We start from the raw sequence: 24,928 nt of genomic DNA on the forward strand, positions 1-24,928 counted from the left end.
CTAGTCTTTAGGAAAAGAGACAGGAGGTAGAGCACCAGAGGAAAGACAGCAGAGTTTGACTAGCTGAGCTGATGGATACAACAAGCATTAGCGCAGGAGTACACACGCAGGCAAAACCTGAGTGCAGTGAGCAGGAATTTCAGTTTTTATGTTTAGGAAAGCTACAGAGATCGGCGTGCACTGGATGAGCACGGTCCCTTCTCCGCGAAGGCGCCCGGAGCGCCGGGGACGGGCACGGCTGCGCGGGGTGCTGGGGCAGCCTGGCCACGGCTGCAGCACCCAGTCCTCGGGGAAGGCGTCACCCCGCGCCCCGGCCGCTCGCTTCCTCTCCCAAGGCGCAAACAGAAAGACGGGCACAGACGAACACCGCTGCGCTGCCCCACGGCGAGGGGACGGGAGGAGGAGCGGAGGCAGCTGCCCCCGAGCCAGGCACCAGCGGTGCCCAGGGCTGCGTTAGCTCCGCGGAGCACAGCTAATCCATCCCTCACCTGCCCGTTAGAGGGTTCAGAAACGCAGCCGGCACCGGGGCTGGCTCTGCAACAACCTGCAGTTCCAGGCCCGATTTAAACGTACGGCAGGCTGCAAAAAGAGAGGGGGGGGAATCCGAACAGAGGGGAGAGAGGGCGCATCTCCAGCGCCCTGGGATCCCCCGCGGGTGACAAGTTCTCGCATGAAATTTCGCTGCTCGTGACCCACGGGGCCCGGCCGAGCCGCGCAACCGGGAACGGTGCCTGCGCGGCTCCCAGGTGCAGAAAGGAGCGGGGAAGCACCATGGTCACCACCGCGAAAGCGGGAAGCCCGGAGCGCACCGGGCCGCCAGCCCCGCGGGAGGACCGCGTCGGGGGGGGCGGGGGGGGGAGCGCTGCCCCGGGCCGCGGCGACACGCGGGGGTGGAGGGGGGAAGGGGCGGGCGAGCGGCAGGGAGGCCGCGGGCGCCGCTGTCGCCCCCCGGCGCCGCCGGAGCCCGCGCGCTCGACAAACCGCCGCCGGCGAAACCAACCCCGACGGGGCCGCGGGGAGCCCGGCGAGGCGCCCGCCGCCGCCGCCTGGCACCTACCAGCGCCTCGCCCTGCAGGGCGGCGGGGCCGCGGCGCGGCTGGGGCGCCCGGTGGTCGCCGGCGGGGGCGCCGCCGCGGTCGCGCTTCTCCCGCCCGGCGCCGCCGCGCTGCTCCTCGGCGGCGTCGAGGGAGGTGAAGTTCCAGACGAGGAGCGTCTGCAGCAGCAGCACGGTGAGCGCCGCCAGCAGCGCCGAGTGCGAGCGCCGCGCCAGCCGCCGGCCGCACGCCGCCGCCACCATCTTCGCCGCCGCCGCGCTGCCGAGAGCCGCCGCATCCGCCGCGGCGCGGGGTTTTCAGACGGGCAGCGCCAGACGTCAGCAGGGGGAGGGCGGAGGTGTGGGGACGGCGCGGGGAGGGGGAGGCAGCGCGGCGGTGCCTGTCCGGGTCCGGGCGCGCGGGGCGGGGAGGGGGGTCGGCGGCGGCCCCGCGAGGGGGCCGGAGGAGCGGGGGAAGGGGCGCTGGGGCCGGGGGGGGAGCGGGGCCTGGCAGCGGCGGCCCTGCGCCGGGGGAAGGGGCCGCCGGCGCGGGCGGGGCGGGGCGCGGGCTCGCTCCGCGCCTCACGGCGAGGCGAGGCGAGGCGAGGCGAGGCGGGGGGAGGGGCCGGGGCGGCCGCGCGGGCTGCGGGCGGCGACTGCCATCTTCTGAGGGGAAGCGGCCGCGCCGCCGCCAGCCGCCGCGCCGGGCCGGGCCGGGCCGAGCCGAGCCGAGCCGAGCCGAGGCGCGAGGGCGGCGGCACCTGCCGGGAGGGCGGTGGCGGCGGCCCCGGCGCGGAGCGGCGCCGCGAGGCGGGGGGCAGCGGGGGAACCGGCCGCGCCGTGCTCCGTGCTGCTCGTGGCCGTTACGGACTCCCGCTTCCGCGGCGGGTACTTGCCTTTTCCTTAACCGCGGTCCCACGGCACGGCACGGCACGGCACGGCACGGCACGGCACGGCACGGCGGGGGCGGGGGCTGCAGCCGGAGGCCGCTGCCCGGCGCGGTTTGCGCTACTGAGCTCTGGGCGGTCGCAGACCAACGGTCCGACTTGCACAGACCAGCAGCAGCTCCGCGCCCAGCCGTCTTCCTGCTGCGTAGCCAGTGACAGGTTTATACTTTGGAAAGATGCTTTCTCTAATTTTTAGAACCAAAACAGACCTGAATGTGACCTTCGATCTGTGGGGCCCTGGGAATGGCTGAGCTGACTCTATACATACGTGTGCACACACTCTTCTAAAAGAAATTACCGCAGCGCCCACCTGGACAAGGTCATCGCACGTGTGACGCAGGTGCGTGGCTGTAGCACCGCTACTGTCATACCTAAGTGTGTACAAACTGTTTTATAGGCAAAAATGGCATGGGGATTTTTTCTGAAGCAAACAGTGGCCTCTCAGCCTCAGTGGCAATTCTCTAAAGGACATTCAGTGATATTAAAGAGCAGAAGCAACTGCAGGCTGGAAACAGTCATGGTGCGAAACCTCCGTGGCTCTGCAACCGAAAGGTCTTGCACAGGGGCAAGGTGACTGTAATTACCTGCCCAGTGTCTCAAAAAGTGCACTTAATGGATTACTTCAGTTCCCTTTTCCTTCCTTACTGGTAGTGGCTTTTTAATCCGAAAGATCTCATTATCTGATGATAGCAGTAGTAGCAAAGTAGGGAGTTTTTTAATCTGTCTGCACAATGCCTCTTTTCTTAAGCCCAATCCCACTTTACAAGCCAAATCAAAGATGAAAAATTGTATCTTCTGATTGAGGCAATTCCTCTTTCTAATAGCCAAGTAGAATTTGCAGACTAGTAATATTTTGTTTCCATCAGAAGTACTTTACTTTCTGATTTGAAGAATAATAAAACAAGCAGTACGATTCCGAGGCATTAAGGGAATATTCTTCCTGATCCAATGAGGCTACAAACATAATTTACCGAGATGTATCTTTTGTTGCAATGTTAAAACAGCTGATGAAATACAAGGCAGATTAGAGATAAGAAGCACTGTTTAAACACTTTGCTTTCCAAAGCTGTGTACAGCTGGACAAATAGACTTTCTAATGTTACAATTAATTGTTAATAACAATCTTACGCTCTGACAGAAGGATCAGTTGTAGGAATAATCTGTTCTTAACACATTAATTTTGAGGCCCCAGGGGTAAACTGTATTCTCAGAAAAACCAAGCAAGGTATTATTTCATAGATGAAGAGTTCGTGGACTCTCTGATCCCGTACTATCAACTTGCACTGTTCAATACACAGTTCATACTAGCTCTATCCTGATGTGAAACTATTGACTTGAGTGTAGTTACTCCTCATTTACAGAGCAGTGAGATCCGAACCAGGCCCTAACACCCAGGTGCAGTTTCAAACTGAGTAGCGGTATTCAGAGTATGCACCATTAACTTCAAGGTGGCTCTAAATACAGAGGTCAACATACATAATTAGTAATTTCCAGGTAAGATAACACAAAACTGTACTTTATTCTATTCAATGGCTAAACATGGTCTGGCTGACCTTCAGCTGATTTAATGGGATAGTGTCAATTTATGCCATCTGTGGTGATGGCCAACTGTTCTTAATGGGCAGAGTGCCTGTGATAACAATTTCTGAGTAGCAGCCTTCCCTACCAGTTGCATGTGCCCAGAATTTGGTGGTCACACAGTACTGCTAAGCGAATTGTTCGAACAAAACAATCAAATTCAAAGTCTTCTTGAGTATTTTTGTTGGACAGTCTGCACAGCTCAGTAAATTCATGCACAATTTTTGTTCAAAACCATCAAATGATTTGACATTACAAATGTTCTTAAGCCAACTTGCTGATAAATACTAGATAAAAGTGCCTTCCTTTTCAAGAGCAGCTAGAGAATTTGAGGTCTTAGTATGTGGTTGCCCCATACAGCATTCCCTTAGTGCTCGTAGAGGTTAGACACTCAAAGGATCCAGAAAAAACATACTACGTTTGAGCAGGCAGAACCACCTGAACGGTCATAGACCTCACGGCCTGATCCTGATCATGTTTATCCCTTCATGAAATGGGAGACACCATTCAAACTGATGGCATAAAACTGCTAAAAAGCAAAATTCAACTATTTGGTGAACACACCCATTCAGCATCTAAAAGAAAATGTTCAGGGAATGTTGACACAATTTAAGTAAAAAATATTGGAATACGGAGCTTCTACTGTGTTTCTGTGGGATGCCATGTGTGCTATGCAGGGGCACTGCCTAACTCTTGACAGCGACAGGATTTTTCTGTGCCTCCATTGCTTGCTTCAAGATCTTCCCCAGCAGCTTCACATTACCAGTGGGTTTTTAACAGAAGTTCCTTTGCTCTTAGGTTTATAAATCCCTTCAGATTAACTGTGGTTCATCTGCTTCCCTGCCCCCAACAAGTCTTGCCATAGCCTCTTCAAGGAGGTTTCTTTTTTCTTTTTCTCCTCTCTTTTTTTTCCCCCCCCCTTCTTTCCTGGTTTCATCTACTAGCAATGCTACTCATTTTCATTTTTTATCCACTTCCCTGCCTCAGCTCTCCAGTGCCACTGCAGAGAAGATCCCTCCTTGTTAATCTCTGCCTGACAAGCTCACCAGTGAAGGTCAGGATATGTGATGATAAAACCACAGAAAGCCAGGCAACATTTTAGCACAGGGTGATACTGCATTTTTTAAGAGGAATATGGCAGTAATTATGACCAAATTTTGATCCATGGTCCTTAAAATTTTTACGACCTACTGGAAAATGTCCTCCAGATTTTCAAGGGCAATTTTTAACTACACAGGCAAATGTGAATTTTCATAATTTCTGTATATAATTTAAGCCAGTGAGAAGTAATTGTGCATGTTCAGTCTTATGTGTGTCCTACTGAATGCATGTCCGGAGAGATTTGCATCCAAACCACAATAATTTATAGGCCATAAAGATCTGAGTCTTGAGTGCAAAACCAGCCCTGCATACGGGTGGGAGCTCAGTACGTGACACTTGTGGCCGGAGTGCAAAGAGTGCAGGGGGAGGGGAGCAAACGTCCTCACTGACAACATCCTCCTCTGCCCTGCGTTTACAGAGGTTAGGTAAAGTTTGGAAAGGAGAATGCGGTAGGTATGGCTGGATAAAAGGATGGGTTGCCTATTACTTTTGCTATTGATAATAATTTTATGAATCACAGTGCAGACCATGCAGTGCTGAGCCATGTCCTTTCACAGGCCCATCCCTGCCCTCTGTAAGATGGGAGCCCTTTCTTCTTTCTGTGGATTTTGAGGGTGGTCTGCAGCCTCAGGGATCTGCCGGAGCAGCAGTGCTGGGCAGCAGGTCCAGGGCTTGCAGTGGGAACAGCAGGGCAGAAGTCCTCAGCCTTGTGCAGTTCTGGGCTGATATGAGCATTTCCCAAGAAATCAAGGAGGCTCCAGCCCGTTAGCCTGTCTCATACAGAAATCAGTCCAGCTGACCTCCAAAACTGAATACAGAAAAAGTTATGTGAACAGAATCATAAAGTGATTGCCTTCCTTTGGCACTCATTTTTAAAAAACACGTTCTGACCAGTAACCACTAACTGCTGATAACATCCTCTGCTGCTAAAGAAAGCAGCCAAACAGAAATCAGAAAGAGTATAATTTAGCTAATTATTTTTCCTATGCTACAATGATTCAGACTAGGAAGTAAAAAGGGCAAGACTGAGCTCCATGAGAATTTGAAGATGAAAAAAATCACAAAAATAAAAAACTCAACCGCACAAATCCTAACCAGAACAAACAAAAATCAGAAATGACATTATAAAAGTTACAACCATAAAAATGACTTTTCTTATTATCACATTCATAAATGGTGGCAGCTCGAGTGATCTGTGTTGCATCAAAAAAGATTTAGTCTGGCTACACAAAGGGGAATTACCACTCTGAAAATCTCTGATGTTGCTCATGTTATGTGAGACTATTAGTGTCTAGTACAAGTATACGAGAGAAAAAACACATTTGATACTTAATGGAAAAGTATTATGGTTGCACCTAACTGTCAAAGAGGTGGTGTGTTTTAAACAGGTGTATCTGATATAAATGGGCTGATTTGCTGTAAAATCCTAACAGAAAATTGGCCTAAATTTTTTTTTTTACCTTGGTATAATAGATATATAAAATCAACATGTGGGTATATTTGAGGGGAGGCGGGTATCAGTCTTGGCTACCTAGAATTATGTGAAAAAGGCTGTTCCAATAAAATTTTTACTCTGATCTACATAGCTAGATTTACCTATCATGCTATAAAAATGCACCTTCCTTCCTCCTTACAACATAGACACAGTCTAAAATTGAATCAAGTAGTCCGACTTTGTACAAGGAAATAAATGAAGTTTAGAGCGATGTTAATAAGCAATATCCTTTCCTGTACTTTGAAGAGCTTACAGTCCATCTGGTGAACAAACACCACAGGCTTATCTGAACTCCAACTCACAGGCTGACTCATAGATGATTTAGAAGCACATTCTGTAATCAGAAAAAGACAAAGACAGTTATTTCAGAGTAAAGATTTGCATTTTTCTTAAAAACGATCATGTCCCTACTGCAGCAAAATTTAGATTTCAGATTCTTTTTATCATGGTAAGCTTTTAGGGGAAAAAGGCTATCTGGGAATTAATTGATTTTTCTAAGAATAGATATCTAATATACGCAAGTATCTAATATTCTTAAAAGAAGATCTGTGAAGAATCCCAAACACTTAGCAAATTTGTATATTCCTATAATTTCAAAAAATCTTAGCACCTTTTCCTGTTAGTAATAGAAAAGATTCAAAATAGGCCACAAGCATGAGCAGTGTTTTATAACTAACTGCAGTAGCGGCAGGGTAGAGGTATTTTCCTTAGAGGAGGGGATCCTCCCTTTAAGTGGCAAATTCATTTTTCTTCCTGACTTTATTGCTAACAGGAACAATGTACCACCCCTAATCATGTTAGTGAGATATTCTGCATATGGAGGACATACCTTCTCCCAGAAAAGTGGGCAGTCTTCATGGTCTGTGCTTCAAATCTGAAAGAACAAAACAGGTTAAGAAGCTACTCTGAGAGCTTGATAAAAATTCCCCCTTCTCAGACTACAGTTTAGTGTCCGTTCTGCAACATATGTCCAACTCATTGCTCTTTTTCTTAAAAAAAGAAAAAAAAACACCCTAGCATATTGCAATACTCTAAAAGGAGGGGAAATGTATCTTGATTTTATTGGAAAAAGAATCACAGCACTGTCAGTAACTTGCTTACATTCTCCAATTCAGTCATTTTAGGGTTTCCATCTGCACTCTTGACCACTCAGGTCTAGTGTACCAAGAATATTTACTATTCCATATCTTCTTTCATAAAAAAACAACCCCCCCAGATTCCTCTCTACCTATTCGTTTCACATCTAGCTTTTCTCAACGTGAGTTTTCAGGCAAATTCTCTTTTAGTATACTTGGACAGAACTCAGCCTGCAGTCAGTGGAGAAGTGTATACAAGGAACACCTCTAGTTTTCATGTTTTTGTAAAGCTTGAGATTCTGGCAAGCCAGTCTTAATCCTCTGTTGTCTTGTTTTGTTTGCAAACACAGACTGTGTCACTGTATATTCAAAAGTCACTGTCACTGTACATGAAAAAGTCAAATTTTAACTCCCAACATGTAATTCTGGTAACAATGCTTATAAAGTAGCAGTATAAATAATCCTTATTTTCACCTCTGGGTCAGTATGGTCAAATCTAATTGAGGTAGCTACTTTTCTATGTTCTATTTATATAAATTATGGAATATATATGTGGAGTATATATTCTTTCTGAGAGAAAAATTTAATTCAGGACCTTAGCGTATGCTCCATGTTAGGAAATGAAGGAAAAAATGAAAGAATTACTCCTTTCACCATCACATTAAGTTCTCCCTTTTTCTGTAAAGTCTTTTATCATGTATAACTTTTTACTACCTGTAAGGAGAAATGTCATGTATACGTACTTTATATACAGCCCTCGGTGTTGTGACAGCTTTTTATTTCAGCCAGTGGCCCAGGATAATCACGGAAGGATTGCCCATCTGTTCTTGCCATGTGGCTTTCTATCTTAAACAAGGAGATATTGCAGTTCACAGCTTCCTGCAGTTCTTTTTTTCTGATGTTCCCTCATTAACTAAAAGTTGTATTATTATCCTTCTGAGTTACTAAGTTGAAAAGCCTGGAAGACTCATGAAGGTGACCTACTTTGGATTAGCTACGTTAAACCACCACTGACTGTTGCAAATAGCATCTTGTTTGGACACAGACGGAAATGGTTTCTTTAGCTCGAGCTTTCAGTCTCGGTTGTTCTAGGGAGGGTGTGTGTGTGTGTATCTTCCCACTTAATGTAAAAAGACAGGTGGTACCTAAAAAAAAGAAAATCAAAAGCAAAGAAGAAAAAAAGACTTAAAAAGGGAGGTGGGGAGCTTTTGCATATAGAGTGACACTGGAATTTCTGCTTGCAAGATTACTCAGTTTGTCAAAACACCAGCAGGGAGATTTTCAGACTATATTTATTATAATGAAATACCAATGAAAAGTATGTGCAGAGAAGATTTTTTTCAGTATTCACCTGCAACATTTTCCTTGTGTTTAATCTCTTATTTGTGACATCACTATCATTTGCTACAGAAATAACAAGTAGGAAGGAAATGGGCTTTTTGAAAAGGATTCTAATACGCTCTCATTTTGCTCCAAACTGAAAAAAATGCAATATTTTAAAGACAAATTAAGTTTTATTCCTAAGCTTCTGATATGATACAAGTTCATCTGGCTGAAAGCTCTCTACAAAAAAGTATCTAATAAAATAGTGCAACTGTTCTTCATAAACAGGGATACACTGTGGTAATTGATTTAATACATCTTTTTATCTCAAGGAAAATTGTTTATGATTCTAAGTCAATGCCAGTATTTGCACCTTTAATAGGAGAACATTTGCATGCCATTTGCAAGCACGTGGGATGTGCTTGCGTCCCTGGACCACACTGTGTAGCCTCCCAGAAACCAACATGCTAGACAGACTCTAGCACCAGCTGCCCATGCAGCAGAGTGAAGTCTTGCTAAACTTCTGCATGGATTTTCCAGACCTCAGATCAAGATGTCCTAGGTAGAAACAAAGCTGTGTACTTGCTATTTCCCGCTGGGGACAGATAAGCAGAACAGGTAGGCTCCATTTCCTGCTTCAGTTCTTAGCAGCTGCGTTAGCACAGAGGTGTTTTCATTTACCTCTGAAACCAGTCAGTCACAACCACAGACTCATCGAGGACATTATAAACCAAAGACAATGATACAAATGTAAGCAAACAAGTTTCATAACTACCATTAATCCTTCTGTATTTAGATAGGCATTAACAAAATGGGTGCAAAAACCAGACTTAGCCGTAATTTGGATGCTACCAGAAAAGGAAGTATTCAGACAAGATATGAGATGTGCCTTAATATAAATCTAGTTTTCTGTAGAGTATCATTCCACATACGTTAAAGATGGATGAATCTTATGCTTTCTACGTTTAGTAGCTTTTGAATTTGTAGTTCTGGTAACACACTATAAACACTTATTATTCAACATGAATCTGGGAAGATTTTGGTAGAGGTGATACCTTCTTTATCATCTTTGAGAATTAACTCTTAGTTTTAGTGTTTCAAGCACCTACTTTTAGCTGTGCCTCAGATCTTCCATCACAAAGAAATAAACTCCACAAATAGCAGCAGAAGCTGTGAGATTCATTGAGAGTAAAGTAAACATTTTCCTCTAGGGAACAAGTTCACATTTTTGCAAGGCAAGGAGGCAGCCTTGAAGCCCTATGGACACTGAGGAGCCAGAGGAAGAGCCCCATGAGCTAGCTAACTAACCAGCAGTTTTGCAATAGCAGACAGCAGAAGTATCCAAAAAATAATCTTCTACATTTGTATGGTTCTGGCTTCAAAGATTTATGCTTTGAGGAATTCAAGGACTGTGAGTAAAGAAGAGCTGGTAAACCAATCTATCCACATCAGCAGCTTCATCAAAAACATACCAGCTGCTTGTGATTTTCAGAGCCGTGTACAGACAACACAATGCAGTGGAGATGGCTGCTCACCATGCTTAAGCAGTGCCTACTATTATGCTTAAGTAGTGACCACTTAGGCACACGTGTAATCAGTGGTTTGTTTGCTGGTTGGCATGCCTGCAGCTGCATGAATCATGTACATAGAGATGACCACATTATGCCACGTTATAGCACACAGTTGTGTAACCATCTTTACAGAAAAGGTGTGTCTCTGTGCCCATCATGGAGCTCCAGGCTCCATCAGTTTTGAAAACCGGTATTTACTTCACATAAGAGGCATTGTAAATCTGATGACTTTTCAGCAAGAGCCACTGGAGACAGTGGTTGCTTGCTCTCTGGGATCTCACTAAGAAAGAGTCTACCTGGGGTACTAAGTCCTGCTTCTTTTCCCTCCTTCAGGTCTGCCTGATAAGTTGGAGATACTTGTATGATTGCTATTCTGCCTTTTGAATACTGTATGTTCTTGCCACGACAAATCGGTGCTGAAATTGCTGGCTTCTTCCACCCATTTTTTATTAAGTTGCAGGTAGGGCATACGTCTGACAAGTTGCGTGGCTGTAAAACAGTGTGCCACAGGAGGCCAAGCTGCGTTTGTTACCAAGGACGACTGTTGTGGCACTGGCACAATGTACAGGAGACACCCACTCCCCATATAAGAACTCATATAATGCACTCCCCATCACCACCCACTACAGGTGTGTAGTGCTTGTGCTGCATCACAGTTACTCAAATATGTAAGTGTTTATACATGCAAAATGCAGGTATGTACATGTATGGGCATTTTTGAATATACAAATAGATGCCACGAGTAAAACACCTTAGCTCACAGAATAGATATTAAGGGTTGGATTTTGAATTACAATGCTTTCCCCCAGGAGTAACATTAATAAGCGTTACCTCTTTTGGAAAGGTGGAGAAGATTTAGAAAAGAAACTAAAAATTATTCAGTGAAAAGTAGAATAAATAAGCAGGCCCTGTAGTGATTATGCATAAAACTATTCAAATGTACTCCTGTTGTCTCTAAGTCTTCAACACTAAATTACAGTATAAAATAAATTCTTCAAGAAATTCATATTATAAGTGAGTTGTATATAATGTGCAAGCCACCTTTAAGGTCAAACAAAATGTTAAGTTATAGTGAAGTTTAATTCTGATTAATACTGAACCATGTAATAAATTTCAGCATAGGAGACCTAATTCAATACAGTCCAAATTCTCAGCAAAGTAACTATAACAATATATGGCTCTCCTTTGTCCTGGAATGACTTCTAATAGGCAGCTGCTATTTTATGTAACATTGGGACATGTCTTTCTTAATTATTAGTGAAAACAAAGATTTGGATCAGGCCTTTCTTTTGCTAAAGTATTATTACAACAAAATATTTTAGACCTTTTATGACCCAAGTAAGCATCCAGAATTCTTGCAAATCTAAAGAATTAGGTCTTAACCCAGAAAAGCGCTTAACTACATGTGTGATCTCATTGAATTTCATGGCATATACAAGGGCTTCAAATAAAACGTGTATTTATGTGCTTTGCTGAGTTGAGGCCTTGGAGAATGATGCTATGTAATTCAGTTTAAAAAAATCCAAACTAAATCTGGCTTGAAACTGAATGTAACCACTAATCAACAGTGATTTCTTAGGCTTTTATTTTATTTTTGGGGGGTGTATATTTGTAAAATCACTGTATAGGTTTTTCATGTTCTCATTCTCCTACGTGCATATTCAGAAACACTTTTCAGGTTGCTGTTTCCTTAGAATTGTGAGGCTTTTTCCTGAAAAATCATATGCAATGCTATATTGTCTCTGACTGGCTGACCTTTGCATGTGGCTAAACTAGGAAACTGCCCAGCTCAACAAAAGCTTTTTCTGATTTCTCCCAGAAGAGATGCATTTCTCCATTGCAGACCTAGGAAAACTGTAGAGGAACAGAGTAGAGAGGAAAGTAAGCCTCTCTGTTTCTCCTTGCTTAGCAGTGGCCTGCTAAGCCTTAGCCTAGGACATGACCTTTTACAATTCATTTGGCCAACAACACACATCTTCCCATTTTCTAACAGAGATGTATTTGTGTCATCGTTCTGTGCTGACAACCAGACTGAGAGCTAGTCTGGTCTATAATCTGATCATGCAGACAGTGCTCTGGAAATGGTTTGATTTGCTATGCAGCTAGGTACACAGTATAGTCATGATTCCAAAATTGTTTTCCAGCACTATTGCTGCACCAGGAAGCAGAATATTGCTAACTGTTAACCTATATTTTATGTATGCATGTGCAAGCCAGTTTGAATGTACAGCACTACATGTAATTTGTAAAACTATTGCTAAAACATTATTGCAAATACACTTAGAAAAAGAGTGGATTGCAGTTGGCCAGTAGCATAGGCTGTTTGAATTTCATAGCCTTAATGTCTTTGCCTCACTTTGCACACAACGTTCATCACAATTATCTGCTTGCAATCGTAGAAGGAATGCCAAAGATGAAGCTGGAGTCTGACCCCCTCTCTCTGTGGAAGTAGCTGCTTCAAGACAGTCAGTGGAATAAAGCAGGGGGGGACACTTTTTTCCACTGGCTTTGGTATACAATTTTTCTGTGACTAAACAGATTTGTTTGAGGTGCTGTCAATCTGACATTTTTCAAGCATACTTATATTTTAAGTAAAAAGTCAATGTACTATACATTTGTTCATGATTAGTTCCTATGTATGAGATGTATTTAAATGAACAAGGTAATTTCCTCGTTAGCAAGATGAAAGACTCTAGGTTTCTTAGTCGGTTTTATAGAGGCAGCTCTCATACCTTTATTACCCCTCCAACCCCAGTTCCCCTGATTTACACAACTGTTGATGAGACTGCAGGCTGACCTTACACAACGCTGAACCTTCTCGAATGGCCACATTCTTGCCTGGAATCCAACCCAATAATTTTGACAGCAGCACTTTGCTAGATAATCTACACTTAAACAGATTTTCATCTCAGATTTGGATTTACGTGAGCACAGACAGAAAATGTGAGCAGGATCTATAACATGTTTTTTTTTAAGCCCCATGTTATGAAGGAGGAAACATACTATACATTTTGTGCATTAGTCTTTCCTCTGTGCTGCACTTAATTGGCAGAGCTTTTCAGTGAAAAAACTATCTGACCAAATTCTCTTATAACTTCATGCTCTGCAGAAATCTGACTGAGGCTAATCTATATTAGGTATAATATTCAAGTTGACACTGTGCTCAAATGAAAAATACAAAAAAGCTCTATCAGATACAATCCTTTTTGCTTTACTTTGTTCCCTGCTGTTGTGGTCTCTCATGGGATTTCTTGCAGAGTGGTTAAGTGATCTATGCTGAGGTTTCAAAAGCAAAGATAATAGGAACTCTATTCATGGGTTAAACACTTAGCTGCTTTAATACAAGATGTGTAGGAGCAGCCCCTAATGACATTCAAATCTTGTTATTGCTGTGCTTCAGTGTAGGATGTACTTGGTTTTGTGGCTGCAGAAACAATTGTCAGAGATGACTTAAATCCTGAAAAGCAAATAAATCCCACAGCATGGAGAGATGATACCCGTTTCTGATCTTACAGCAGTGTTCATCTTTCAACTTCACTGTACCTGCTCCTGATTTACATCAGTGCAAGTGAGATTGCACTCAAAGGCTTGTACCATACCTGCCACCATGTCTGATGATACTCCAAGTGCATCAATTCCTAACCTCATATCTGCTTACAACTTCTATCCCTATCCTTTGCAACAGACTCCTGCCTGTTCTTGGTGTCTTGGCCTGTGAGCGTTCCCCTAAAATAATTGTGACAAGCTCCGAGCCTTCAGTATTTCTGGGTCTCGTGTCCAACTTACAACTTTTTCTGTATTTTCCATGGCTTGCTAGAGACCCCCTCCACACACCCATACCCCAAACTGGCAAATTTGCTAATACTGTGGGGGAGGGGGAGTTTTTTAGCTGAGTACACATTAAATTATTTCATTGCTCTTTGTGCCTCTAAACCCCTATGAACCATCTTCCCCACAAGGAAAAGTTGTAATAGAAACAGATCCAGTGGCCTATCACAATAGGCTTGGTTTTATTCACTAATCCATCAAAGACTTTAAGCACAAATATTAGAACCCTAAGCAAAATGTAAAGAAGGAGCTGCTTGAAAGCCAGGCTCACATTCATAGCACAAAAGCTAGCTAGATTAATGGATTAAGAAGTCTATTTGATATTAGTTCAATTTGTTTCACACACAGAGTAAGAGATTAGGAAAAAAAATTAAGACTAGAAGGAGAATCGCTGGCTGATTAAATAGTATAGTAGAGCTTATTCCTAGTTAAGGCCAAAGTATTTAAGGTGCACAAGTGAATCTGGTGCCCAAATGCCACTGAATTTCCATGGATGTTGAGCCCATACAATTTAAGTCTCTTTGAAGAACATAGTATAAACTTTGCTGAATAAGGAATGCTAACATGGTATATGCAATGGAAATTTGGGCCCTTGTTAGCTAGATAGAGTAATTTTGCTGTTTTAAACAAGAAAATAACCTTCTGGATGACAATAGGCAATTTCTCAGCTTTATATGATACAGTACAAAGTGTTCTGGATGTCAGAATAACCTTCAGAAAGTTTGTGTCACCCAATCAACCATACTCACTGCACTGGTTAACCAGCCTCACGTACTACCTGATCTGATGATGACAAAATGAATCACTCTACCATATGAGGTCTGAAATGCAAATAAAATGTTCTGAAGACATAAATACAAGATCCAATAGATACCTGAAGATCAAATACAGGTTAAATTCATAATAGCTCATTTCCATGAAACTTGACATTTTTCTTTCATATTTCCTTTTTCATCACTAACTTGTATTATAGTCTAAATTTTTTGGCATGTGCATCATTATAAACAAAGTACTTCACTAAAAATTAAACATGATGAATCTCAACATCATTTAGATCTTAAGTTTGATATGAATCACCATCACTACCATCAGCTGAGGACTAGGTCCTTAATCCATTTTTGTAAACAGAACAATAGTTTCAAATACTTCTCCCCTTTCTTCTCCCACTTCCAATTTTCAAATCTGATGCATTTGTTCAAGTAGCAAATTCACCTTCTTACAAAGAATAAATGGGGATTCATTTGGAAACAGTTACACTGCCTTAAATAATCTTGTATACATACGTTTTATTGGTGTATGATTTAGTTGAAATCATTGAGTTTATCATAGGCTATGAACATACATAGGATAAGTTACCGTAATTCAGGTGACAAATGGAAAATTGTAAGGTGTGGTAACCTGCTTTTATATTTGAGCTTCTGATATTTCCCTAGATGGAAAAGTTACGCTGGACTAAACTCTGGTGTTAGTTCACCTTACTGTTTATACAACTATAATTCAGGCAAGATTAATAGGACCTCCTCTTTTAGCTTAGAGTACTTGGGAAAAGGTTAAGGCTAAACTGAAAAGAAGACATCTTTGCATGGGTCAAGAGCACTCCCATAGTATGACTGCTGAAACAATCACGTGCAGACAAGTCTCCTCAGAAGATACAGCCATGGGGACTTACTGTTGGCCTAGGGATTGAGCCGTAGCCACACATCCAGCTGTTGTAGTAGAAGAGATTGTCAGTGTCAGCTCAGATCAATTCAAAAATTATTTAAACTTAACCAGTTGATGTTGTCAGAAGCCCATGAACACTCACACAAACTGTTCTCCATCAGAGCAGCAGTAAAGAGCATTTAAGGATAGCAGCCTCTTCCTCTGACACAGCTGGATGGGAAAGAAGTGGAAAGCAGTGAAAAGAGCAACTCCTGCCTGGGTTTCTAAAGAATTGTGCAAAAGGGGCTAAAAAAAGCACTTACTCTTACTATAGAGAAACGAAAATCAGTGCCCTGAAAGAACAGGAACCCTTCCAGCTCCATTGTCCAGAGTCACATTGCCCTTTGGTTCCGCTTTTGGATTAATCTGTGAAATTCCATCATCAGCCAAGTACAATAACTTAGAACTGACAAAAAAACCCCATAGTATTATGGCTACTATCAAAAGCCTTTGAAGAAAAATAAGCTTGTACTCTTTATTGAGTCCCAGGAAATATTCCTATCTACTGTCATGTTTAGAGGAGTCTCCAAGGTCGGCTTTCTTCACCATTAAGAGAAGATGTTGTTTACACCATTGTAACTGTATGTCAGAATTATAACTTGCTGTCAAATAACTTCAGCAGCAGTGCTTTCAATGGTGATGAAAATTTAAACTGACATGCAATATCATGAAAGGGCCAAAAATAATTAGAAAGGAAAAACCACATAACTTAATATATAAATATATATACACATATATACATATACACATATATAAATATGTATCAGATATTTTAAGTTGACAAAATAGCTTTAAATATCTCAGAATTACTTTTCTTTTTTTATAGATTAATTCTTCAGCTGATTGAATTTCAAAATATTGCTCAAGATATAAAAAGGTGGAAAGTCAAAGAAGAAAGGTGGGAGGACAGCAGAAAGCAATAAAGACAGATTGAGATTATGAAACAATGTGCTTAAGTGAGCTGCCCCATCTGTTGAAGGGATGTGCAAACCTTGAGGAAGCCAAGCCCTACTCCTCCTAAGCAGGAGATGTGGGTCAGAGTCAAGAGACATATATCCATGGCTTCACCAGAGAGAAAAAACAACAAAAACAACAAAAACCCAAAACCCCTTCATTTGCTAAATAATGTTAGATCTTGGCAAGAAAAGTTACAGTGAAGCTAAATCTCAAGATGAGTCTCTTACTTACTATGAACAGTTCCTCTACTGTCTGAATAAAGTAGTGCATGTGCCAGGATATCAAAGAGCTGTCTCTGAAGTCCAGTTAATCTCAGTTTCTCTCTTCTCTTCTCCACCAGCACCAGACCCAGGCAAAAGACTGGCTTCTTATCCTTGCTGTTGCCATCAAAGAAGCTGTAATAATAGCTGGGAAGTAAGGCACTAACAGCATATAAACCAAAGCAAATTGCTTCCCCACTGAGGCAATAAGGCACTCAGGAGGGCAGAACTATGAAAAGTTTATCCCTGGCCTGTTCCTGAGCTGGTGTAGATTATAATGCCTCTTGCTAAAAGCCAATGGGTAAACTTTTCATCTAAGTCCTTAAACTATGGACTAACACTGGAAGAATGGTAAATTATATGGCAAAGTCTATCTAATTGTATACTTTAATACAAAAAGAGAAGAGAAATTAAAATACACATTATACAACTTAGACAAAATATTAGTAAATGTGCTAATGGCCTGCAAATACATAGAAGACTGGTGGAGGGAGGAAAAAAAAAAAAAAAAAAAAAAAAAAAAAAGATAATAAACTGCTCTCTGTGCCCAAATGGAAACAGGACAAGAAAACGGCAACAAAAAAGATTCAGAAAGAGGTTAAGAAAAACTTACTTACTAAGCACTGGAATAGACTGTCTGTGGAGGCTGTGAAGCCTCCACAAAAACAGGTTAGACAAATATCTGTCAGGAATGGTTTGAGCACTGTCGATTTTGCCTTCGGGCAAAGTGATGTTTCCGGATCCCTTCCCACCCAGTGTTCTGTGATTCTACAAAACATACTAGTGGGGGAATGAAAGGGAGCAGAAGACTGACTTGCCAGTTTCCCACACAACTAGATGTTTCCTGTCTGCAAATTTTAGGATGCTAGACAAATATATTCACAGCAATATGTATTAATAAATGGTTGGATTTTACAGAATGGATATAAAGGAACAATTGCAATAAGAAAGAGGCTTAAGAGGTGTTTGCAAAGAGCATTATTTATGTATCATAAAAAGGAGATGCAAATCAGTGTTTCTGAAAGGCTGGCAGCACCGAAAGAACAAGTGCTATATTTATCATTACTGTAGGCAACGCCAGTATAAGATACTGCAGTAGTAATAAACATCAACATAGGCCTTTGTAAGCAACTCCTTGGAACAGTTCATCCAGAAAACTAATTTAGCCTTTAATTGACTGAGATCATTCCTTTGCCTGACAATTGTTATTTTGCATATAGACACCTGACTATTAAATGCACACTGCATACACTGCCACTGCGCCTGGACTGAGACCACTAATTCTCTCCACAGTTCATGGTGATCACAGCCATTAGAACAAACAAGTAAATACGGCTTTTGGCAGCCAAATTTTAGTTTCATTGCTGTCAAAACTTCAATTATCATGGGTGGGCTATAATTTTAGGGCTGGTAAAACCTCAGTTGTCATGTTTGGAGTTTCTTCCATGTGTATTCTAAATGCATGAATTTGTGTAGACTGGAATGAATCACAGGGGCTTAGGGATTTGGCAGCAGCTCTACATGTTTCACTACAATTCTGTTTGGCCTAGAGGGGCATTCAATTCTAGATGAAGAACATGCTTTTTATACATAATTAAATTGTGATAGAATATTTTTTCCAAAATAGTTCTGTGTAAAAGATGAACCAAAACAAAAGGAAAATAATGCTCATTTCCCCATCATGGGAAGCAATTCATATTCTGAAAATATACAGAAATGGAAAAGCATGATTTGACCTAATTTACAAAGTGCACTGCAGTTGAAGGAAGAAGGCGGCAGTTCTGTTACCATTAATCTTGGACAGGAGGCCTGGAGGTGAAACACTTAAGTTTCCTTTTAGTAAACCTTTGAGCTGTCTAGTCCCCTTACATGGTGTTATGGAGCAGAAACATTTGTGTGAATCATATCTAGTAACACACCAAACTACAATAAAAGCTCTTTAATGAGCAACAGAAAAGAGTAGGCTGCTGAAATCTGCTTCTTTTAAGAAGGAAAATTTCAGGGAAGTATTTGGAAGCATTTGAACATTTGGAAGAGACTGGGAAGAATCTGAAAAAGCCATATTTACAAATTTGGCTTTCATTATAGAATACTTTTTGAAGCATATCATTTTGACCTATATTTACATGTGGTCACACATGTAAATTAAGCAAGGGTATTATGTGTGAGGTCCCATTTTTACATTCAAATTTGGTGTTTATGGTAAATACAAATAACAAAGAGCTGACATGAATATGTTGGCACCAGTTTGCATGTCACTTTGTGGTGAGGAAAAAGAACTTTGGGGCTATTCATCACCTTAATATGGGCAAGGCTTCTGGTGTTAAATAAATTGGTTACAGGTTATATATCAGTAATATTTTCAGCTGAAGGCTTAAAAACTACAAACCCTAAAGAAGCCCAAGAAGAAATACAGTATTTGAGCATGTTTGCTAAAAAATGAAGGGCTATTTTATCTCAATCAAATAAAACAACAAGTGGACTGCAAATCTGATATTGAAATAAATCCAATTTAGTCTCACGTAATTGCTTATTTGATTCTCAAATATGACATGAAGTTAGAAAGCAAATTGATATTCTGTCATTTCTGTTTCAGGAAACTTAACTCAAACAAGTTGCCCTCTAGGTGCATCTTGGATGGAACAGTACTTGATCTTCATCCCAAGGAAATCAGTGTATTAAATTTGTTTGAAAAATTATTATCCAAACCATGACACCTTTTCCGACAGTGTTTGAACTGCATACTAAAAAGACCAAATTTCCCCTGAGAGCCAGCACAACTGCAGGGAAGATGAAGTACTATAGTATATCCTCCCTCTGCAAGAAAATGTATCTGCAGTAAAGGTACAGTAAAAGCTCAGACAAATACAGTAGACAGAAATTGCTGAAGACTTGTGGGGCTGGGATTTCTTCCCCCCTCTTCCCAGCCAAAATAGAGTTTTATGAAATCTTGGTATGCTTCACACATTTAAAGAATAACAAAGTATATAAACTCTATACTGTCTCAGCCATTATTGGAATACTACATCCAACTCCAGAATACACATCCATGGATGACGCTAATAAATTGAAGGTGAGAGGAGAGTAATAAAACAAAAACAAATAAAAAAAGAATAAAAGATAGACACCCCCCCCGCCCATGCATTCTACTGAAAACTTCCAGAGCCTCAAAATGTTTATCCAAACCAAAACAGAGTAAAGATGATAGTTCTCTGAACAAACTGGGAACAGAGAATAGCTTCCTCCATATGACAGAGGTGGTCAGCAGGGTGGAACAGCTCACGCTGCAGCTGAACGCCTTGAGGGAACACGTGCAGCAGTGACTCTAACAGCCACTAGAACTTCGCAACAAGTACTACTGGGGAATCATCTTCTTCGGGGAAAGGAAGGGGGAAAAAATAAAAATAAATAAAAAATAAAAGATTTCCCCTGAAAGGTCCAAACCAGAAATAATTCATCTCTGTGCAATAGCTGCAAGAAGATTACAAGAATGTTCCCTGTGATTGTTTTTAAGTTTATGAATATAGGAAAAAAGTATTCTAGGACAGATTACTATTTCTGGTGTTATGCCCTACTTTAAGCATATGAAATAATCTGAAATGCATTTTAGTTAAAAGTTGCAACCACTAAAATTAGTGTTATGGAAATAAATATTAATAAAAATGATGATGAGCTATGACCAGCTGAAGTATAGGTATGTATAGATTATCAATTTGTAGGAACAGAGAACAAACTGAGAACTTCCCAAACAATGCAATCCCACCTTTCCAGAGATTTATATTTATACCCTATATACAACAAGTACTTCTAAAACATTTTACATTTGATGTAATACGTTCTGTTTTCCCTGCTATTGTACTCTTGACCTTTAGATAATCAAATATCATTAATTATCTAGTCTTGTTCAGACATGTTTCTAGGATGATCTGTGGGCAACATCCAGATGACACTTCCTTCCATCCTATTTTATATCTTCTTAGAATAATAAGTTTCATCCTGAATTCTTTGCTGTCTCATTTCATTCAGATTTTGCTGGGGCTCTACATTTGCTAGTTTATTTCCTGTATTCTTCTGGCACATATTTGCCTCCAAATAACTGTAGCCCATTATAAGCAGGGGGAGGAAGAGGATAATCTTCCAGGCAAAATATCTGCAGACCAAAAGACAGACAGCACTAACGAGCTTTAATTCAACACTTAAGTGTGTAGAGTAATACGAGTCAGTTAAAATTTCTCTTTTTTGCTCTGCTAAGTGTGATGTCAGGTCAGAAGACAGCACTCATTTATCCTGCTGTCCTGATCTTGGCTGCCTGAGTTGGCGTGACTGTAGAGGAGCGCAATACAAGAAGATGTGGCTGGAGATGCAACAGATCCACCTCATCCAGCGATTGTTCAGGTTCCTATGTATTGTCATGACAAACCTCCCTTCCCAGCTGCTAATAAGTCACTGTCATATTTCAGGCTGAAATTCCTCAGGCTTGTAAGCTCTAAATGAACATAAAGATGAAATTCATACCTGAGCTACGTCCAGACTTCCAGCTGAAGACTAACATTGATCAGTCAAGGGTACAAAGCACTGAGAGCAGAACTCTGTTACTATAGAGAGCTCCACAAAAATCAATGTGTGCTTGAAATGGGAATCAATCTATTGAGGCTTGTAGATTGTGATGAGACCATGTATCCTTGTTACAGTCCTATCTGCAGAAACTGAGGGCAATTTAGTGAGCTAACTGGGAGGGAAAAAAAAAAAAGAGCACTCAGCAATGTGTTACAATAATGTTGTCTAGAGGCAATGAAGTATGGGCACAAGAGTCCATATTGTGCATAAGCTAAGCTCTTCGCCTTGAAATTGTTTTTTTAGATTATTATGGGAATCTTAAAGGTTAACTTTAGCAATAGTCTCAATTGAAAAATATGCATTAAGCAGAAAACAATCTTTTACTTCCGCTACAGGAATGTAATTTAGCTGAATCCAAGCATACCACAAGGACAGTAAAAGCAGCCATCATACCTGGTGTCTTCCACAAGTGCTTTGGTCCTCTCAATATTCAGCTGTCAAAAGCCATTGATCAGCCCAGTTATGACTGCAGAAAAGCAAGCAGTATAATGAGAATGGCCTTTGCTGACCTCTTCAGAAACAATGCAGAAAGAGAGCATCGCCGGTGTACATCAGGTAGCTATATGGAGATCTACAAAATATGTTACCAGAAAAGAGCCTAAGTGAAATGAGACCATCTTAAACAAATACAAGGTAAATTTAAGAATCTTAACAGATTTTTTTTTTTTTTTTTAGTGAAATAGAAGTATACTAGAAAGTGTGGTATATTTAAGGAAGGCATTACTTAACACTATCCTTTAAAGCATACTGTCTTTCCAGTACTGCACAGGATTATTCGGCTGGTGCAACATATTTCGCCAAGCTTAAAATGAGTGGCACTATTTTCGTTTCCACACCAGGCATTTTCAGTTACTGCTCCATAAGATGGAAGTCAGCTAGAAGACCAAGATTCAGTTTTGGAAGCTGTGGCTCATACACATGAATGATGGTCACAGCAGGTTCTGTGGGAAAATGCCAGACTTCATCCAGTTCATGTAGGACGCTGAACTTGGTTAGTGCCCAAGAAGTTGTAATATCTTGCTAATGGACAGTTTCAGAAAAAATAAATAAATAAATCTGTTAAGGGCTTATTATTTCTTGAGCTCCATATTGTCTCTGCACCCTGACTTCCTAGCATATTTCAAACTTTTATTCGTACTATGTTAAACTTCCACAAGCCTTTATTATTTAGAAGTATAAGCCAACATCTTTCAAAATAGGTGTCTATATGTAGGCTATTCATTGTACTCCAGATCAGATACCAGAGGTAAGTGATCCAGCAGCCATGAATTTTGAGTGCAAAATACATCTTTGTAACCACAGCAGAAACTATTAAATACTCAGCAACTTTGGGAAGCGGGGGGGAAGGGAGAGAAAGAGAGAGAGAACAGCTTTATATACACACACACGTGCACACACACACACACACACATATACACATACACACACACTCTTTGATTACTGCCCTTAGGCTCCTGTTTTTAAACATGCTGGCCACAAATGATAAATATTTATTAAGAAGTAGGTCAGCATTTCAGGAATATTTAAATAGAATCTGTAGGCACAGAAAGCAGACAGAAAGGGAAGAAATATTCCAACTGCATTTATATTAATAAAAATAACATTACTTCAATAAAGAAGCAATAGCTACACTAAATTTTGACAGTTCCTAACAATATAAATCCAGTTTATACAGAATCAGAGAATGCAAATGACAGAAGATGTTTGTATATATACATATATTTCTTTTAAAAGGTATATCACGGTGAGATAAGTTTCTGCCTAAACCAACAAACTAAGAACACTTCTGTGTTACATATGCACAGTCCAGTCCCAATTAGAGATACTCGGGCTAGTTCCCATAGAGGTGGGATGTACGTCTCTAAATATGTCTACGCAGCACACACAGTACCTATAAAGGCACTAGTTTTGGTCCCAGAACCAACCCTGTCACATCAGTGCAGTGATTCATGCATGGCAGTCCCAAAGGAGACTGAACTTCAGTGGCATGTGGGTATCTAGCTCACTTAGGCTTCTTGAAAAAGATCCAGTCTCCGGCTCCTAGCATACAGTTCTTGGGGTTTTTGGTAGATATCTCAGCTGTCTTCCAGCATTCTCTGGCGTCATTCAGAGTAAGACCTTCCCTTCCAACTCCATTAGCTTTGGCTCTAACTACAGCAACAGTCAACCCGCTAAGGGCAGATCAATGGTAGCCTCTTTCGTTTAAGAGTTACAGTAAGGTTTATTTCATTAACGCCTTGTCCTTGGGCCTCTTACATATGCTTCTGTGGGTGATTTCTGCCAGGAAAAAGAAAAAACAGAGAAACATCTGTCAGAAGTAAATACCAGTGGGGCATAAACATGCCAAAAGTTTCAAAGACTGTTCAGAGACCTAGATACAGCTCAAAATATTCACAACAACAGTCATGGCACCCATAATTCCCATGGGCTAATTAGGCAGTTTGCACAGTGCTGCCCATGTCGCACCTTGGAGCCTTTCAGCCTCCGGGTTTCCACACTGAGCCAGCCCCGAGACTCAGTCTGACAGTCCAGGGGCAAACCCTGGATCAGTTGCCCATAACTCTTCTCAGGTAAGGACCTAATGAATCTTACTCAATTGCATCTTTAATATTGCCTCTGTATTCTTACATCACTACGAGTGCCGATTTGTACACTAAATAAATCATTATTGTTTAACCAAAAAAGAAGGTAATGCAAATAGAGTGTATCTGAAATATGACATGCTAAAAATAAAAAACAAATTAAGAGAAATGCAATCCAGTTTTCTAGAGTTTAGGGTAAAATTCTGCTGACAGTTACACAGATACAGGTACAGTGATTCCACTGAAAACAGGCAGTTAGCCTAGCTTCACTCTTTATGAGGATCTTATTTCTCAAGATTCTCCTAAATCAAAAGATATTAGACCCTGTAAAAGTAAGGTCTTTAAAACTGGGTGAACCATTTGCAAAAAATCCCTAATTCAATAAGTGTAATCACTTTCTCTGATCAGGAATTTTCTACAAGCAAACTATATTTTCCTCTGAATTTGCTCTTCCCAGGTACTTAACCGAGGGATTGCTGGAAACGGTTTCAGGTCATGGATTTGTGTTTGCAATTGATTACTCAAGCCCCAATCATCCTACAGGAGAGCCAGGAAACCCACAAAGAAGTTTCAAGGCCTGTATGAGCACTTCCAGGGTGAAAGCATTTGCACAACTATTTATAGCCCTTTTGATTAGAACCATGGATTTATTTGTATAAATAAATGGAGGGCAACATTATCTCCAAAAGAAGCCAGTGACTTGAGGAATTTTCTTTCCCCGACTTCACTTCAGGATTGACCTATCATGATTATTTTATTAATCATCATAATGAATGATGATGAAGAAAGATCAAGAAATATTCTTTGAGATTTGTTCTTTAAGTGATTTGTTTTGATTTGCAATGTGTAACAAAGTCAT

General features: G+C 41.4%; 1 protein-coding gene and 3 long non-coding RNA genes across 7 annotated transcripts in view; 1 reads left to right on the forward strand and 3 right to left on the reverse strand.

The window, feature by feature from the left end:
* XYLT1 (xylosyltransferase 1) overlaps window positions 1-1,499 on the reverse strand; it is a 218,896-nt gene extending 217,397 nt beyond the window's left edge. For both annotated transcript variants that reach the window (XM_064520332.1, XM_064520331.1), the window contains exon 1: window positions 1,058-1,499. In XM_064520332.1, the coding sequence (XP_064376402.1) occupies window positions 1,058-1,297 (240 nt within the window). In that variant the 5' untranslated portion in view covers window positions 1,298-1,499. The remainder of the gene's footprint in view (window positions 1-1,057) is intronic.
* On the forward strand, window positions 1,144-24,781 carry LOC112981016 (uncharacterized). 3 transcript variants are annotated; one of them, XR_010391611.1, is made up of 5 exons: window positions 1,144-1,229; window positions 2,177-2,320; window positions 19,467-19,714; window positions 21,823-22,120; window positions 22,327-22,550. It is a non-coding gene; the product is annotated as an uncharacterized LOC112981016 (long non-coding RNA). The 3 variants fall into 3 exon arrangements; XR_010391612.1 differs by lacking the exons at window positions 19,467-19,714; window positions 22,327-22,550 and adding an exon at window positions 24,527-24,781; XR_010391610.1 differs by lacking the exon at window positions 19,467-19,714.
* LOC112981017 (uncharacterized) lies at window positions 3,704-21,989 on the reverse strand. The gene is made up of 3 exons (XR_003258581.2): window positions 21,881-21,989; window positions 6,984-7,028; window positions 3,704-6,488 (listed from the first exon to the last, which is right to left on the reverse strand). It is a non-coding gene; the product is annotated as an uncharacterized LOC112981017 (long non-coding RNA).
* Window positions 22,527-24,928, reverse strand: part of LOC135329943 (uncharacterized) — a 158,204-nt gene continuing 155,802 nt past the window's right edge. Inside the window, exon 3 of the long non-coding RNA XR_010391613.1 lies at window positions 22,527-23,764. This is a non-coding gene — a long non-coding RNA (uncharacterized LOC135329943). The remainder of the gene's footprint in view (window positions 23,765-24,928) is intronic.

Source organism: Dromaius novaehollandiae, chromosome 14 (assembly GCF_036370855.1).
Source record: "Dromaius novaehollandiae isolate bDroNov1 chromosome 14, bDroNov1.hap1, whole genome shotgun sequence".
NCBI classification, from domain to species: Eukaryota; Metazoa; Chordata; class Aves; order Casuariiformes; family Dromaiidae; genus Dromaius; species Dromaius novaehollandiae.